The 18,748-nt window shown below is 40.3% G+C and overlaps 1 protein-coding gene across 6 annotated transcripts in view; it reads left to right on the top strand.

Annotated features, from left to right (window-relative positions):
• Window positions 1-18,748, top strand: part of ARHGAP21 (Rho GTPase activating protein 21) — a 108,014-nt gene that overhangs the window by 75,328 nt on the left and 13,938 nt on the right. For 3 of the 6 annotated variants that reach the window (XM_081163121.1, XM_081163123.1, XM_081163120.1), the window contains exons 7-13: window positions 796-825; window positions 2,306-4,265; window positions 14,219-14,374; window positions 14,481-14,580; window positions 14,682-14,718; window positions 15,963-16,088; window positions 17,266-17,550. In XM_081163121.1, coding sequence (XP_081019247.1) covers window positions 796-825; window positions 2,306-4,265; window positions 14,219-14,374; window positions 14,481-14,580; window positions 14,682-14,718; window positions 15,963-16,088; window positions 17,266-17,550 — 2,694 coding nt within the window. The remainder of the gene's footprint in view (window positions 1-795; window positions 826-2,305; window positions 4,266-14,218; window positions 14,375-14,480; window positions 14,581-14,681; window positions 14,719-15,962; window positions 16,089-17,265; window positions 17,551-18,748) is intronic. The other 3 variants (XM_081163122.1, XM_081163124.1, XM_081163125.1) reach the window with 2 other exon arrangements.

Raw genomic sequence — 18,748 nt, 5'->3', positions numbered from 1 at the left:
ATATTTCAGAGTGTGAGCGGATGTGTTGTTTCCTTAGACTGTACCACAGCTTGCTTTTTCATGCGTCTATGTCTGCTTTCCTATTTCCCCCTCCTAATCTGAAAAGTACACGAATGCAGAGTCCCCATTTTCTGTCATGAGAGAGCATGCAAAAACCAGACAGCTGTATTAGCATGCACCTTGCAATTGGAAGCACAGCCTGTCTCTGAAGAAACGCCAAAGATATACAAAATGAAAACGATCACATGGGGAGGCTGTTTTTCTCTGAGGATTATTCTGAAATCATCCTTCTAATGTCAGACGTAGAGTATGAAAGCAGCTGCAGTCAGCTGACAGCTTGTGGTTCTGTTCCGATGCATGTGGGGAAGGGGTGCATGGATTTTAAATGCATAATGAAACCCTTGTTTCGTCATCTGGAAGCAGGGATGGTAGCAGCTCAGGGGAGATGAAAGACCGTTATGTTGCTCTAGTAGAAGGGACGCCTTGTAGCACAACCAGAGGGCTCCGTTTGCAGCAGAAAAGATGCACTGAAGCAACACAGCACAACTGTATTTTCTTTTTCTGGAAGGCTAGGGAATAAATGCAAGAAGCAGGTAAAAGCCTGAGACAGACATGCTCACAAGGAGGCTGAAGTTATTGTTTATGCTCCACTGCCCTTTACCTCTCTTGGTATCTTCCAGAGAAATCGGTGTAGATGTATTTTTAGCTTGCTGTGTATCCCGCTTCAACATGACCACATAATTCTGTCTTTACACCCATAAGCAGCTTTTACTATGTTTTCCTGTTTTCTGCCAGCTGCAGTTTTCAAAGGATGTCACAGCACTGGTAAGAAATGTACTGTAGCCATTTCTCTGATTTTTGTAAGGCATGTGTTTCTTGGTAGATCTGCAAGATGCTGGACTGTTAAAGCCTGCAAGTTGCTGAAAGCGAGCTAGATCTGCTGGTTAGCTGAATCTCAGTTGTAATATTGATTCTGTTACCTTTTAATGTGTGCCTCTGTTTTTGTTAGTTACTTGGTTTATTTCTTGCCAGTTTGCTTTTAATATTTCGTTTGCACTTAACCAATGCTGTCAGTGATATTTATTGCAGCCGTGTGTTTTAAGTACCTCGCCCTTCTCATCCTCAGCACTTTGCTCTTAGTCTAATGTTTATGGCTGCATTTGGGCTTTTACAACCTGTCTAATGCTAAGGCAGGGCATGTTGATTTGGCTGAATGGAGCATGTTATGATTTAAGCAGGAAATGCTGTAATATGATACCACACCTAAGCTGTGTTAAAAAAAAATGTTTGGGAAAGATTTGTGCATCGGCAAGCTGTGTGCTGTCAGCTCTTTTAATTTCATATTGCCACTAAAGGAAGTGATGGCAAAGTCTAAAATAATAGCATTTGTATGTTCCGGGCAGATCTTGCATCGTTAGTTGTACGATGGTTTCAGAAATGTCTTGATGCAAGGGAAACATGCAATATGTAAAGCAAATGGTTTCCTTAGGAGTCAGGTTCTTAAAATGCAAGGTAAGATGGAAATTGTGAAGCACCTAAAGAATATATGGCTTGTGATAGTCTGCATTCCACTCTAAGGAAGTGCTTATAAATAGCTGCCTGAGCGTGTATGTTGGTGGTGTATTTGGGTTAAAAAATGGCACTGCTGTGAGTGGTATGGAATTCATGGAATAAGTAACATGTAAGATTATTTGGAAGGAGGGTGGGCGTTGGCTGCCAACAAAGACATTGCCACTCTCTACTCCCATTAGATATAGTAATTGTACCTTTTAGAAAAGCAATCTGTATTGAATGCAATAGTATTTACATAGGCTATATGTTTTCTCTATGTGGCAAAGAGCTGCACATTTTCTGAGGCTAACAGAATTCCTTATTTAACCTGTCAATTGCTGCATAATTTTAGCTTCCAGCATAAAAAAAGATCAAAAGGAGGAAATTGTGAAGCTGGGTTTGAGGATGTGTATGAACAGAAATACTTGGTTTGGGTTTATGCTTACAAATCTCTGTGTTCTCTTAATCAGCTGCCATTAGTTGCTGGGATTTGCTGTTTGACTTATATAAAACATGCTTAATACTTTGTGGAGACTTTCCATTGTATATTTTCATACACAGGGAGTAATAATGAAGGCATTTGACACTTCTTGTTCTTTGAACAGTTACCTCTAGCAAAGAGCTGTTTCATATGAGAGGTCCTTGCCCTTCAAGGGATTTAGGTGTCTACTGGATTCATCTCCCTGTAACATGGTGATGATTTCACATTCACATTTTTAGTAATTTCATTTCTTTTTGAATCCTCTTTATATAGGCATATTCCCAAGATGCCTACCTGAAAGGCAATGAAGCTTACAGTGGTAATGCCCGCAACATACCTGAACCACCACCAATATGTTATCCTCGGTTAGCATCTCCACCTTCTGTCAAGGCACAAGATATTGAGAAAGCACCTCCTGACTCTTCACTTGGTAAGCAGCCAGCTAGTAGACCTGTACGGACATCAGCACAACCAGAAAAGGCCTACAGAATGGAAATACAAGTGCCTCCATCCCCAACAGATATTGCAAAATCTAACACAGCTGTCTGTGTTTGCAACAACGAGACTGTAAGAACTGTTGTTGTGCCTTCCGAGAAGGCTGTAGACTTGTCATCCTGTAGAATAAATCATACTGGTCCATCACATCGGATAGAGGAAGTAAGATACGGTCTTAAGGAACAAACCACTATTAAAACAAAAGCACGAACCACATCACCACCTTCTCCAATGCCCACTGCCATTGTACTTCCTCAGACGCCACTCACAAGGCCAATAGATCCCAATGGAATAGCTAGCAAGTCTGGAAGCTATGGAGGGCATCCAGAAGGGATCTCAAATACTAGATCTCCTACTCAAAGTGCAGGTTCTCCCTCTGTCACTACCAATCAGTACACTTCTCCAAATGCCCACCAAACCATAGACTGGAAAAATTACAAAACCTACAAAGAGTACATTGATAATAGACGTTTGCACATGTATGGCTGCAGAACCATACAGGAAAGGTTAGATAGTTTAAGAGCAGCATCTCAGAACACAACAGATTATAATCAAGTGGTACCAAATCGCAGTGTTTCACAGGTACGACGCAGAAGCACCTCTCATGATAGGGTCCCACAGTCCATTCAAATACGGCAAAGGAGTGTGTCCCAGGAAAGACTTGAAGATCCTATATTGTTGAAGGAGTGGCCAAGGAGTGCCTCTCAAGATGCTCTAACCTCACCATCTATCAGCCCCCAGAATCACAGGACACAGTCTTGGGACTATTTAGGAAAGCAGGGTGAAACATTAGAAAATTTTCACACTGAGAATCTTGTTGCAGATTCAAACAGAGACAGAAAAAAGACTAACAAGTGGACTGGCTTTACTGAGCAAGATGATCGGCGAGGTATTTATGAGAGACCCCGGCAGCATGCATTTCACTTGTCTCTTCGAGGCTCAAATTTTTCTGTGGCTCCGGGTGCTTATGGCTCAGATGGTAGACGAATAAACAGCAGAGCCTCAGGGTCAACCCCACAGTTCCAGAAGGCTCCACCTGATGTAAAATCACTGCAGCCTGCCAGAGATTTGCCAACCTCTGGTGGAACTTCAAAGCCTACAACCGTTTTTCAGGAAAGATCATCTCACTCAATAGCTAGAAGCACAAGAAGCAACTCATTGAAGACTTCTGTACCCTATGCAGCAAAACCGTCGCTTTCCCTTAATCAGAGCCTGGATAGTGTTACTACCGCAGACCAAAGAGAACTAAATCATATGTACAACAGTGGTTTGTTGAATCAACAATCAAGGATACAAGCAAAAAGTGTGCCAGGCCACAAAACAGAAATAGACACAAGTACTCTATCCCCTACTACCTGTTTAGCTTCTGCCAAATTTGTCCCACAGATGAGTGAGCATTTAACTACCTCTGTTAACTTGGATGTCTCTATTAGACAGAAGGTTCAAGAGTTTGAAAAGGAAAATATAAAAGAATCCGAGAGCCAGCCAAGGGATGTTGTAGATGAGGATACAGAAGCAGTTGTCTTGCGAGAAAAGTCTCCTTCTGGCCATCAGACACCACAGCCTTTGCGGCATCAGTCCTACATCTTAGCGGTAAATGATCAAGAGCCAGCCCCAGAGACTACTTGTTGGTTGCCCAATGATGCACGTCGAGAGGTCCATATAAAAATAATAGAAGAAAGGAAAGCTTCCAGCGCCAGCACACCTGGTGATTCCTTGGCATGCATTCCATTCATAGGTGAGCTAAACCATTGGTTTTCATCTCTCTGCTTCTGATACATGGCTTTGGATCTGCCACTTGGTTTTATTATTTTATATTTTTTTAATTATTATGCATCATTCTAGTTAATTTATTTGAGTTTCATAATTTTTGCGGGTATAATCTAGAAAATACAGTGTTCAGCTCCAGTATTTCTAGGCCTGTTTCACAGCTGCATGTGTGGGAGCTGTTTTCCTGTAATGTTTTCCAGTGTGACTACAGGGTATGTATGATTATTGCAACTACTTGACTGGGGAAAGATTTTCTCCTGATTGGTACTGCCCCTCCTAAGTATGTGAGCAACCTGTGCCATTAGACCTTTTCCTGGTTCCGATATCCACAGGCACATCACAGTTGTGTGCAGAAATGCCATGGGGAAACTGCTCCCATGCAACGGTGTAAGTGCTGGGGCTTAATCCCACTGATGTTAACAGAACATAAACATGCTTAATTTTCTGTGTTGCATCTAATATGTATTTACCTATAAAAACAGTAGTAGGCATTTTTGTGACATGATAAATGCTTAAGAAGTTAATATTTAATTTTAAAAGTTTTGCTATACACCCTCACTGCTACAAGTGATTTTAAAGGTTTATTCTGCAATAATTTGAATGAATCTGTATTGCCATGTGTGGCTCTTCCTTATTTAGCTCAGTCATTGCTGTCAATCTTTTGCAAAGCTTTGTAAAACAGAAACAATTGAATTTGTGTATGTGCACATATCTTTAAAACCCTAGAGTAAATATATAAGGTGATTTGTAAGGATAAAAAGCAGAAATGGGAAAACCAGACAGAATATTAAGAACATAGAGGTCAAGAAGATATTGAAGAATTGTGGTCTGGTAGTAGTGTGCTTGTCGGTTTGCAGCCTTGGAAGCAAGGAAAAGAAGATTGTGCTTGTTATGTAATAAAAGAGGCCCCCATGGAGGAACTGGCAAGTGAAGGTCATAGCAATATGCTGAATAAATTTGAAAGTGGGATTGGTAGGGGTGGGGGTGAAGTACAAGTTGTTGTTGTTGTTATGCACTTGATGTACTGTTAACATTAATCAGGCTTTCAGATGCTTACATATGTGGTTTTTGAAGCTGTGGTTGTGACAGTTATACTTTAACTCAAGTTGTAAGTTGGTTTCCTAAGAATATCTCAATGCACAGGTGTGCTGCAGCATAGGTGCACAGAGAGCTGACAGTAGCTGCTGATACATGTGAAGGTCAGTTAAGTCATGACATTGCTGGAGAGATTAAGAAGAGCAAAGTAGATGGCAATAATTTATATTAGGGCTGCGGTATTTAATTGATTGGTTCGCCTTTCAATCGTTTAAATAGCTGCCCTAATTAACATTCTTATTCTATTTAATGCAGATCTTTGTAAAACAGCAGATGCTAATTAGTCTTAAGAGGCATCCCCCCTTCTTTCACATACAAAGCAGGGAATGCCTCTTCTAAGATAATGTCTTATATGATATCCATGCATTGTCTAATAATGCAGTAAGTATACTTATGGCTTCAGAATTATTGGTTTTCCTCACATACATATTTATGAAGATTTTTGGGGGGTGATAACAAACTAAGACCTAAGTCAGTCGATCTCAGTAGGTCTGCCTATGACTTAACACTGGTTATCACCCATTTTATAAATTAATAGTAAAATATTTTGAACTTTACTTTAATCACAGTGCAATACCAGGGCGAGGTATAATACAGTGGTACCTCAGGTTACATACACTTCAGGTTACATACGCTTCAGGTTACAGACTCTGCTAACCCAGAAATAGTGCTTCAGGTTAAGAACTTTGCTTCAGGATGAGAACAGAAATCGTGCTCTGGCGGCACGGCGGCAGCAGGAGGCCCCATTATCTAAAATGGTGCTTCAGGTTAAGGACAGTTTCAGGTTAAATACAGACCTCCGGAACAAATTAAGTACTTAACCCGAGGTACCACTGTAGTATAAATTAAAACCAGTCGTAAAGTGAAACAGGTAAAAGGAGAAGATGAAACTACAGCAGAAGCAACCATAACAATAAAAACCAAAATCTGACCAACTACCCCACCCACAAAGGCCTGGTAAAAATAGATGGGTTTTCAATTTAATTGATTAAATCAATGAATTAATTTACTTAAACTCACATTGCTAATTGACTAACAGTTCTTTAATTGGTTGACAGACATAATTCATATGCTGTTCTTTCACTGAAGTTCATGGGAGCAATTTTGTCTCAAATACTCAAGTTTCATTGTCAGGTTTTAGTTGCCGCACAGCACCCATGTCCAGCAAGCAGCAGTGAGGGAAATTGTGCAATTTCCTAAATAGACTTAGAAAGCCTATATAATGTTTTTGGACTTACTTGTGGTATATTAATGCCCTGTGAATCTTCTAGATATTTTTGGACTCCAAATTGCATCAACCTAACCAGCATGGCCCAATGGTCAGGGACGATGGGAGTTGTGGTCCAGCAATATATGAGGGTGACATGTTAGCCATCCCTGCTTAAGACTGTAGGAGAGGTTATACTGAAAACAGTAGATGGCTGGAATAGCAGTGTGCAGGCATTCAGCTGCTAGATAGCTAATTCCACCCAGTACAGGTTTTCCCCTCAGAGGCAGTAGCCTCTTACTAACCTCTATCCCCCCCCCACCATGTGCATCTTATGACAGCATTATTAATTTCTGCAAAATCGTAGATATGCGAAGAATTAAATATACAGTACAGTAAAGACACAGCACCACATGCCACTGCTGACCTGACTGCTACTACCAACCCAAACCCCTTTTAGAACTTGCTGTGATGTATTTTATTTCTAAGAGGCCTTAATGAATTTTTTTTAAAAAACTATTTAAAGAATTTTAATAGTTTTCTATAAGTGCTAGTTTAACTTGGCCTATTTAGTTTCGTTTGGATCCAGGGAGCTACTTAGATGTGCTAAGCCCTTAGACATCCTCAATGGGATCTTTAAAAAAGTTTTCCTTTGGAAAGTAGTTCCCATGCCATAAACTACTTTTGAGGTTTAGTAGTGATTTGTTTTGTGGCACTGGGGGTAGAGGTGGGCAGGCATATAAATTTAAGAAAGAGAAGCCCAAAGACTCAGGAGTGCATGGAATAAGGAATATGGTTCATTGAATCACAGTCACTTAGTATATAATTGAGACTATCACCTAATTAGGGACGTGGGTGGCACTGTGGGTTAAACCACAGAGCCTAGGACTTGCCAATCAGAAGGTCGGCGGTTCAAATCCCAGTGACGAGGTGAGCTCCCGTTGCTCGGTCCCTGCTCCTGCCAACCTAGCAATTTGAAAGCATGTCAAAGTGCAAGTAGATAAATAGGTACCACTATGACGGGAAGGTAAACGGTGTTTCCGTGTGCTGCTCTGGTTCGCCAGAAGCGGCTTAGTCATGCTGGCCACATGACCCGGAAGCTGTCTGTGGACAAACACCAGCTCCCTCGGCCAATAAAGTGAGATGAGTGCCGCAACCCCAGAGTTGGCCACGACTGGACCTAATGGTCAGGGGTCCCTTTACCTTTGTTGTTGTTTAGTCATTTAGTCGTGTCCGACTCTTTGTGACCCCATGGACCAGAGCATGCCAGATACTTCTATCTTCCACTGCCTCCCGCAGTTTGGTCAAACCTTTACCTTTACTATCACCTAATTAAATAAATCATAGTTGTTTTAATTGATTATTATTTTTATGTTTATTAAATTTACATACCACCTTTAATCCAAATATGACAGGATGATATACACAAGAATACATAGCATAATAACAAGCAAAACAATAATGCCCCATCTACATATGTATGTACATGAGAAAAAGCAATAGTTCTAAAGAGAAAAAAGTTTATTTTCTTTGTTGTCAGGTGATGCATGAATGGTCACTTCCCATTCTCTCAGATAGAGGAGAAAGTGTAAAAGATGGTGCTTGCCATCTGCAGTTTTCATAAGATAAGCACCATTAAAGAATCTCATTTAAAACATCTGCTGACCCAAATATTTTAATTGATTCATTTGGCCAATGGATTGACTAAATGTTGCAGCCAAACTAATAAGAATATGAATAGCAGCTTCTGCATGTACAAAACAATTTGCAAAAATGAACTCAGTAGTGGTTACAGTGCAACAAACAAATTTTGATTGATTAAAAAGTTACAAAATTAGTCCTGATAAATTTCTCAGCACATTTAATTAAAAAAGGTAAAAATCTTTCAGAATTACAGATTCTGTACTGAAAGTGAGAGAAGGTCTCTTGCCTAAGCCTACCCCACATTCATGGCAGATGTGATAATTTGATTCAGGCATTCTGTCATTGCATCTCAGCTCAGCTTTTTAACCACTGTGCTGCTGTTAATGTGTCTGTGTGTCTCACTAGGGATTTCTGAAAAGATGTCAACAACATATTTAAATGGCTAGTAAGCCAAAAGACAAACCATAGTTTTACCACAAAGTTGTGGCCTCTAAGGGGGAAAATGCAATCCCTGTAGCTGGGAGGTAAAATAGGAAATAAGGATTGAAAGATTTAATGTTCTCTTTAAGAGGACCGCTAGTCTAGCTAGTACAGTGGTACCTCGGGTTAAGTACTTAATTTGTTCCGGAGGTCCGTTCTTAACCTGAAACTGTTCTTAACCTGAAGCACCACTTTAGCTAATGGGGCCTCCCGCTGCTGCCGTGCTGCCGTAGCATGATTTCTGTTCTCATCCTGAAGCAAAGTTCTTAACCCAAGGTACTATTTCTGGGTTAGCGGAGTCTGTAACCTGAAGCGTATGTAACCCAAGGTACCACTGTATGCCCTTTGGAAAGGTGGCAGCAGCTTGGCATTGTGGTTTCATCATACAAATGTGAAGCTCTTTTACTTCCAATTACAGTGGTGCCGTGCAAGACGAAATAAATTCGTTCCGTGAGTTTTTTTGTCTAGCGAATTTTTTGTCTTGCGAAGCACGGTGTCAGGAAAGTTTTGGAAAAGCTTCAAAAATCACCAAAGTCTTCAAAAACCTCAAAAAAGGCTACCACACCGCGTTCTATGAGTTGCTCCTCAAAGTCAAGTCGCAACTGTATTAACGGTGTTAAGAAAAAGGAAACAAACTTGCAAGACGTTTTCGTCTTGCGAAGCAAGCCCATAGGGAAATTCGTCTTGCGAAGCAGCTCAAAAACCGCAAAACCCTTTCTTCTAGCGAGTTTTTCGTCTTGCGAGGCATTCGTCTTGCGGGGCACCACTGTAGTTGGCTACCATTTTTAGTCTTTTCAGCTGCTTATAACCCCTAAAAGCTCATGCTAATTTTAAAGCTATTATTTCTAATATCAGTAAAAACTTTTTGATACAGACTTTGCTTCTTGCGTTTTCAGCAAGAATATTTTCAAATACAATATGATCCTGCTATATTTAAAAGGGTTCAATAATAATAAAACAAATGTTCAAAGTTTGAGTGTAAACTAATTCCCATGAACCATTCACATTTCTGTGATGTTTAATAATGAATATAAGGTTGCATTTCTGAACAGACTTACTTTGGAGTGATTCCCATTCACTTCAGTTAAACTGACTTCCAAGTAAACAGGTATTGATTGGGCCTGCTGTTGTTATTGTTGGCTGTTAGCTTCCATCTGTCTCGGGTGACAACGGAGTGTCCCTCCGGTGTGAGATAAAAAATATCTCATATTGCTGAACCAGGTTTCATTCATTTATCTATATTAAATTCCTCCTGAATGAACTGTAAGATGCCAGTGGTATTATGAGACTTTGCGCTTGATTGTAACACTGAATCACAGTCGTCCATGCATTGGTAACCTCAAGGTTGGATTAATGCAGTGTGCTCTTTGTGGGGCTACCCTTGAGGCTGCATCTAATACTGAGTGTGATGGACAGGCTGCCTATGGTAGCAGACAGTCATCAGACTATAACACATGATTTGCCGGCTTTGCATTGCCTGCCTGCTATTGGGCCAAGTTCCAGGTTTTGGTACTAACATATAAGACCCTATACAACTTGAGACCAAGTTACTTAAGAGACTGCCATACCACTTACATTAGGTTACTGTATTCTGCAGCAGAGTATCACTGTGAAGTACCCAAAATACCAGAAGTCACTGCACAAGCAACTTGGAGCAGGACTTTCAGTATGGCTGCCCCCGTTTTGTGGAACACATCCCTCTGATATACATCAGGCGCCCATTATTTGTACTTTGCAGAAACAGTTGAAGACCTTTCTGTTTTGTTAAGTTTTTCCAGCATGTTTACTTGCGTTGTTTTTAAGCCTTTTTTGCATGCTTGTAAATTGTCTTGAGGCTCACATGAAAGGAGATACAAAAATAATGATAACAGGAACAACCACCTTATGGCCATTTCTTACATTACCTCTGACTGATGCTTGCACCTTGGGAGGTTTTTAAGCCGAGGATGGTCATCTGTCATGTATGATTTAGTTGAGATTCCTGCATTGCTGGGGGTTGGACTAGATGACCCTTGGGATCCCTTCAAACTCTATGATTCCATGATTCTGTATTCAGAGGTTGTAGCAATGTCTTCATGTTCAAAATTATATAGTCTAGGCCAGGGGTCTGCAACCTTTAAGACAAAAAGAGCCACTTGGACCCGTTTCCGAAGAAAAAAAAACTGGGAGCCGCAAAACCATTGCAACATTTAAAACAAATATATCTCCGGAGCCGCGATCTGACAGCGGGCGGGAAGGTGATGTCGGGACGGTGCGTCCCGCACGTATCGCCCCCATGCGACGTCACAGCCAGTACAGCGCCCGCCACAGTGGGGAGTGTCGGGGCACACAATGCGCCTCCTCCCCTCGCTAGTATCCGCCCCGGAGCCACGGCAAAGGTGTAAAAGAGCCACATGCGGCTCCGGAGCCGCGGGTTGCAGACCCCTGGTCTAGGCTCATAGGGCTCAAAAATTCTGACACCCCCTCCCCTTTCAAATAGCAGGATTCTGTGCCATATTGCGAACTACTTTGAAAACTCCTTAAAGTGACATGAATGGTTTGTCAATACTGTATGAATGGCTGCTATTCATGAACCTGCAGATCAAAGGCCCTTGGGTGTTCAGAACTAGTTGCACAGTTCTTTGGATCCTGGCCATAATGTTGAACTCTAAAACACATATCTGGCAGGAAGTTCACATTGGCATTTGGTGCTCTGCAGAGTCGAGGCTTAGCTATGAATGGATGTTAAACTGAAGACAGTAGTATGAAAGATTATTACTCCACAATATATGAAAGTTTGTTTTTGATGTTTGTGCCTTTCCTTTGTTGATATCGCTGCAGACCGTCTGAAATAGCTGTTTGCCTCTGTGTATGGTGTAGCTTACTGGAATATTACTCAAGTACCAAAGCGAAATTGATTCTGGCATCCTATTTTACTGCATTAAGATACATCAAGCAAAATTTAGTGTGATTCAATTAGAAGACTATGCCTAGGCAAATTTCTCATTTTTACTATTAGGAAGTTTTGAGGATTCCATGAAAATAACAGAAGCATACTTATCTTTCTAAACTGTATTCTGATTTCAATTTCTCTATTGTGACTTCACATCCTCCACACTACCTTACAGACTGGCCACAGTGAAGCTCTTTGCAGGAGTCGTGCTATGTACATCCTGAACAAATGGGCAGTGTTTTCTGTCAAGATTGTGCCTATCAGCTGACTGCACCATATGCTATCCTGCCTGACAGTGCAAATGGATGATTTTGTGAACACTGTTAATCTTTTCCTTCCTATTAAAAAGTAGAGGGGAGAGGTTGTATGTGTGTGATTTTACAATTGTCTGACTAGTAACAGCATGTGAAAAAATGCATTGAAGTTGTTTATAGGAAGTTGGCTCAGTGTAAAATGAATGCTTGATATTTTCTAGCATGACATTTATTCAAGCTTGACATAACCGCTTCAAATTCTTCAGGGATTCACAAGCTCTTTTTTGTAGGATAAATGTCATGTACAGTACTCTGGGAAATCATGTTGTTTCGTAAAACACACATTACCTTAATTCTTGGGTACGAGAGGAAATGGTTGGAGTCTGAGGCACCTAAACAACTGCAAATACAGCTCTTCCAAAAGCTTTTTTTAAAAAGAGCAGCTAATGAGGAGAATGTGTTTACTTGGATAATAATAAAATTATTATTATTATCAGATGTCAAGGAAATAAACAACTATTTGACTTTTGGAAGATATGTGAAGGCAGCCCTGTATAGGGAAGTTTATAATTTATGTTTACTTGTGTTTTTAATACTTTGTTGGGAGCTGCCCAGAGTGGCTGGGACAACGAGATAGGCAGCAGCAGCTTCTTCTTCTTCTTCTTCTTCTTCTTCTTCTTCTTCTTCTTCTTCTTCTTCTTCTTCTTCTTCTTCTTCTTCTTCTTCTTCTGTAGGAGTAGTAGGAGTAGTACGGATGTATGCTACAATGCATCTTGTTTTCAAGACCTGCTTTTAAGAATTATTCGGAAATAAAATCATTGTTAATAAGTGACAGTTGTATGAATGCAAGCTAATTATTCAGCTTCTTTTAAAGTGTCTAGTTTTCTAATCACTAGGAAGAATATTCATATTTAGCTGTGAAGTGTTTATGTGTGTTTAGTCTGGATTGTCACGCCTTGCTCCCATCTATAAGCTCTTGCTGCAATGTCTCAGTGTTTTAAAGGGGGAGATGTCAGAGAATTAGCTAAGTCCTTCTATTCTTGAAAATGTTGTTGTCATTATTATTTTGAAGAAGTCTGTGTGCTTGTATGTGCATGTACTACCAAACTTGGATGCTACAGGCACTGCCTCCTTAAAGCAGAGCCATCAATTACGCTTTGAAAACACAATGCAGTACGTGCTGATGTGTTCATTCAAAGAAAAGAATAAACCTCTGTTTGTGAAGGCTTGCATATTTCAATGGGCCTTTCAGAAGCACAGCGTATTAAAATGCATAGCACCTAGAATCAATACATATTAATGATCAGAGTGCAACATGCTCTGGATTGCTGTACAGTTTTGTCCTGTACATTGAAAGTTTAGGAAAACTGCTTATCCTGTTATTTCTAGAATTTCATAGATCAGGCTTAATATTATCTTCTAGAATACGTGCCTGGTCTGCATCTTTGCAAATCTGGGAATCTCAAGATTTTTAGGCTTTCTTGACTGTTGCAGGATGACTCTTGTGGCACTAGAAACTACGAGGTGCTGGATATGTACAGATTGTGATAACTTATATCAGCAATTACTGGAAGTGATAATTGGTATGTAGCAGTAGCAACTTTTGACATACTAGAACTTGCACTGTGAATCTGAACTGATTATTGTAACAGGATCATTGGGTGTGCTAGTGCATATGTGCTAGTGGCATAGGCTTTCTGTGAAAATAACAAAAAATTCCCTTCTTTGCCTAGAGATTAATTATAATGTGTGTTTTGATTATTTATGTGTAACTTTCAAGTAGCTTGTTTCGCTTATTTCCAGTTTATTTTAATTGAAGTCTCACTTAAATGACAGCAGTCAGACACTTGATATATATATTTTTTTAAAAAGATTTGTTTTATTGACAAATGTATATGTAGTTAGATTTATATACAATCTTGTGAAAAATGTATTTCATGAAGAAACTGAACACTGCAATAGTACATTTTTTGTTCAGTTTAACATTTCTTCTTTTCCCCAGCTGTTGTAAAAGTAACAATCTTATCTTTGCTTTTCATTCAATTATCTCATTAATAATGTGAATTAGATTGCATGTATTATTTAATTAATTTGATTTTGTTCCCCTCTTCAAAAGTGCAGCAAACTATTTTTAATCATTTTTCTCCTATCTCTTCTGGAATGGCATTGGAATGTCTGTGCCACAGAGGTGTTGTGTTGGTGTGTCTAGTAAGGGCACAGGGGCACCATACCACACCTAATTATCCCAGGTTGGGCCAATTAATTGACACTTTTTAAGATTTAGTAATTCGCTGTGTATTGCCTTGTAGATGAGCCAGCTAGTCCCAGTACTGACCATGATATCGCCCACATTCCGGCTTCTGCTGTTATTTCAGCATCTGCCTCACGCGCTCCCACCATTGCTACAGTTCCTCCTAGCCCTACCTCTCTTGTCCCTTTTCGGCGCCAACTATCCCATGACCATGGTAAGTCACAGCTGTCAAGGCTTCTTTAGCTAATCCATTGATGAAATGTGGTGGTCGTGTTTATTTGTTTTTTAAATAAATGGATATGCACTTGTTTTGACTGCAGAATCTATCAGGACTAGTGTTCTGGATGGTCAGTTCCCTGCAAAAAGTGAAAGGTCCAAATCTTATGATGAAGGGCTGGATGACTATCGAGAAGGAAAAATGTAAGTCCTGAATGAAAATATCTAAGTGCATCTGTGAATATATGCTATATCCAAGTGTGCATTCAGATATGTTGACACTAATATCTACTCTCCATCTATAGGTCCATAAAGCATGTATCTAGCTTAAAGGGAATTAAGGTCAGTAACTCTTTATTCAAGATAATTGTTATCAGTTGTGAACATTGTTATCAGCTGTGAAAATAAGAGTACCCAGTGATGGTGGTGCTGCATGTTTAAACATTATGGTGAACAAAAGTATGTGAGGATATAGGCTTTATTAATGGAATTGCTTTACTACATTGAATTTTTGGATACTGATACCTTGCAGAGACCTTCTGTTGGGGGCAGAGCCAGTGCATTGCATGCATAAAGTATCTAGGTTTCATCACCGTTATTGCAAGTTATAAGGATCAGGTGGTAGTTGATGGAAAACTCTTTTGTCTTCCTGTAACTCTGGAGTGCTGTAGACAGATGTACCAGATGAATAAATATTCTGACCTAAGTATAAAGCAATTTAATATGTTCCTATATAGCTGGATGATAAGTGGTTCACAGTATCCAAATCATGTGTGCAGCCAGCTTAAGAACTGCAGCCACCTATATGTATGATACAAGTGAGCTAGGATTGGTCTAGGCTAGGGCATAGGTAGGCAAACTAATGTCTGCGGGCCGGATCAGGCCCAATTGCCTTCTGGATCTGGCCCGTAGTCCGGGAATCGTCACGTGGATCACCAGCGCACACGTTCTTTCCCTCTCCCTCACACAGCGGCGCCGGTGGTACCGGCGCCTCCTCCCTCCCTCCTCCTGGCTTCTCCCCGCCCTGCCTAGAGGAGGAAGGGGGCTGGGCTTTGTTGGTGCCAGCAGCAGCAGTGCTTGAGTGGCTGCCATTTTAAGCACCCCCTCTCTGGAGCCCTTTCGCGCACTGCTCAGCATCCCGCCACCACCGACAGCCCCTGCCGCTCACAAGACGCAGGTAAGCAGCCACCGGGGCTCGTGGTGCTCTTGCATCATTCCCCTCCGCAAAAAGTATAGTCCAGCCCCCCACAAGGTCTGAGGGACAGTGGACAGGCCCTCTACTGAAAAAGTTTGCTGAGCCCTGGTCTAGGGACACAGTGAGGCTCTCACAGTGACTGGTTATGCTTTGTCCCCATCTGTCCCTCTTGAAGACAGGCAAAATGGGGGCATGCAGAGACTAGCAGCAACAAGCTGCTGAATAATTGTACTGTGCAGCTGATGTTAGCTACCTGTCCCTGCTTTCTCCTTGCATCCACCTTCCTGCCCAAAAAAGAAAGAAGAGGTATTGGTCCAAGTGAGTAAAGAGGTGGTTGATCATACCATGTTTCTTTAATTACAAAGTTGATTCAGTATGGTGTTTTCTTTAGGCCCCAGATAGCCAAACATCTTCTGAAAACTCAGGGTCCAGAAAAGCTTCTTCTTCAGAGGTCATTGGTGATGTCTCCAAGGAAGGATGCCTTCATTTTCGACAGCTAGGCACAGAGAAGGGAAAGGTACTGCTTCCTCCTAACATACAGCTAATAGAAATACAAATTGTGTAGCTAATTATTTAGATGCCTTCTTGTCCATATATATATATTTTTTACTAGAAACTACTCGTGTTTGCAGGTTTTTCATTGCAAGCTGAGAGGGCTAGATACTTGTCCGCTTTTCTTTCAACAGCTCTTGAAACATTCCCAGCATCTATCAAGATGTATTTGAGACTGTATTTCCAAATATGATTGAAGCATGCAGACTTGATACACTTGCTGCAGTGTTCTGTTTCCCTGGCAATTAGAGTGAACCTAGGGAACATTAATGAAATTAGGGGAATCCTTTTGCGTGTCAGGTTCTCTGTGCTCCATAGTAAGAACAAATTGCTGATTCTCCAGGCTGCCAGCAGTACTGAATTAGCCAGAAAGTGTTTAAGCCCGAAAATGAAATGTATGGAAGTGGTGTCAGTAAAAGTACTTCTTGTATCTTTTGCACTCTGCAAAGAAACTGTCATGTTTGGCTAGGGAAGTATTTTAGCAGCAGCCAATCAGTGAATCTGTCAGAAAATAGTGTGGTTGCATAAAAGTCTACTTACTTATTTTTGCACGTTACAGTATTCTGTACAACGGGGGTACCCAAACTTTGGTCTGTGGACCACCAGTGTGGTCTGTGAGTTTCATTCAGGTGGTCCACCACATGTCAACATTAAATAATCATATTGATTTTTATTCACATTTTAATGGTTTTTAAATTCTTATAGTATATTTTATTGTATTAGCTTAAAGTTCTATGACGTTTGAATTGCAATCCAATAAACTACAGTATAAGAAATAAAAGAACCATTAAAAATATGATTAAAATCCTACAGCATCTAGCGCAGCACACTACAATTTCTAAAGGGGCAGAAAAATCATTAAGTGGTTCGCCAAGACCCTCAGCAATTTTCAGGTGGTTTGGGGGGTAGGAAGTTTGAGAATCACTGCTGTATAACATCACAGTCATTTGTTTCAGAATAGCTTTTCAAAAGTTAATGCCTAGAAGGCTAGTCAGAGGTTGCTTCTCCCTCTCTTTTCTCTCCTGCTGTTGAATTTGGACCTAAAGTTCTTCAGACTAAGGACTCATTGTTGTTGTTTCTGTAAAGCATATTGTCTGTCCATTTTACTTTATTCAATAATAATGCTGGTTCATATTTTCCAGAGAGTTAGTGGGAGCATCCGGCCGTGGAAGCAGATGCATGTAGTCCTGAAAGGTTGCTCTTTATACTTGTACAAGGATAAAAAAGATCAAACTCTGTCCTCTGAGGAGGTGCAGCCCATCAGCATCAATGCTTGTTTGATAGACATTTCGTACAGCGATACAAAAAGGAAGCATGTATTTCGACTCACCACGTCAGATTGCGAATACCTGTTTCAGGCTGAAGACAGAGATGACATGTTAGCATGGATTAAGGCTATACAAGAAAATGGCAACTTAAATGATGAGGTGGTGTGCTTGTTAAGTCTTTATTTCTCCTCTCTGTTGTCTGTTATATACTTTGTCAAAGGGTACAGAACTAGTCCCAATGAATATGGTGACATTCTACTGAACTGAAAGAAGCTGGTGTTTACTGAAGTATAATTAAAGTTTGACAGCATGCATAGGTTTCTTCATCTTAATGCTATGCACTTTCTCTTTCAATGATGGGCAGTAGCCCAACTGTTTTGCATGTAGCTGAATTGAATATATTATTATTTATTACTTTTTAGATTTATATACCGCCTTTCATCTGAAGATGCCAGGGTGGTTCACAATTACAACTGCATTATGAAAAGCAGCTAAACTAGTTTTATTAGTGGTTAGTAGGTAGACTAACAATGATTATTATTTTAATAATCATTGTTAGTCTGCTATTATTTTAACCCCCTATGGAGAACAGTCCTATTATTTAAATAATTATGTGTTAACACACTGTAAACTCAGTATAAAAATACCAAGGGGGAAAAATTGAATCAGTCAGTAAGAGAAATAGGGGTACAGGGATGGAGATCTGTGTCCATTTGGATGTTTGTTGGGCTACATCATTGGCATTGCTGTCTGTTGACAATGCTGTCTGGGGCTGATGGAGTCCATTGATATATGGAGCTCCACGTGTTCCTTGTCCTTAACTTACAGATAAGTGCCAGAGTCAGAGTCTTAATTAGAATATTTTGAAAGAGAAAGTAGAGAAACTATTGAACTTTCTTTTTTAACTACTACTGAAAATTTGCACGTTATTCAAGTAAGATAACTGTCTTAAGGGAGAAGTTCTGTGCACATTTACCAGGAAGTAAACACAATGAGACTTACTTTTGAGTAAAATTGCATAGAGTTGTGCTGTGTGGTTCCTAACTCGGCCAAGAAGCTTTGGGTAACTTTGGGCCAGTCAACACCTCTCAGCCTACCTTGCCTCACAAAGTTGTTGTAAGGATAATATGGAGAGTGTATGATGTATTCCTCCACCTTGAAATCCTTTGAGGAAAGGTGGGATATAAATAAATAAGCTCTAGTAAACTGTTTTGTTTGACCTCTTTAACAACAACATCATTTGCCAAGGGAAGTGGTTAAAATTATTTAACTTCTTTAGACTGGTTAAAAAGTAGGCTCAGTTACTTTTACTGAAGCTTAGCTAACTGTTAATTAACACTGCTTTTTCGGTTGTACC

The sequence above is a fragment of the Podarcis bocagei genome (assembly GCF_964188305.1).
Source record: "Podarcis bocagei genome assembly, chromosome: 12".
NCBI lineage: Eukaryota > Metazoa > Chordata > Lepidosauria > Squamata > Lacertidae > Podarcis > Podarcis bocagei.
The sequence above is the reverse complement of the archived record's forward strand: the minus strand, read 5'-3'. Positions and strand labels throughout refer to the sequence as shown.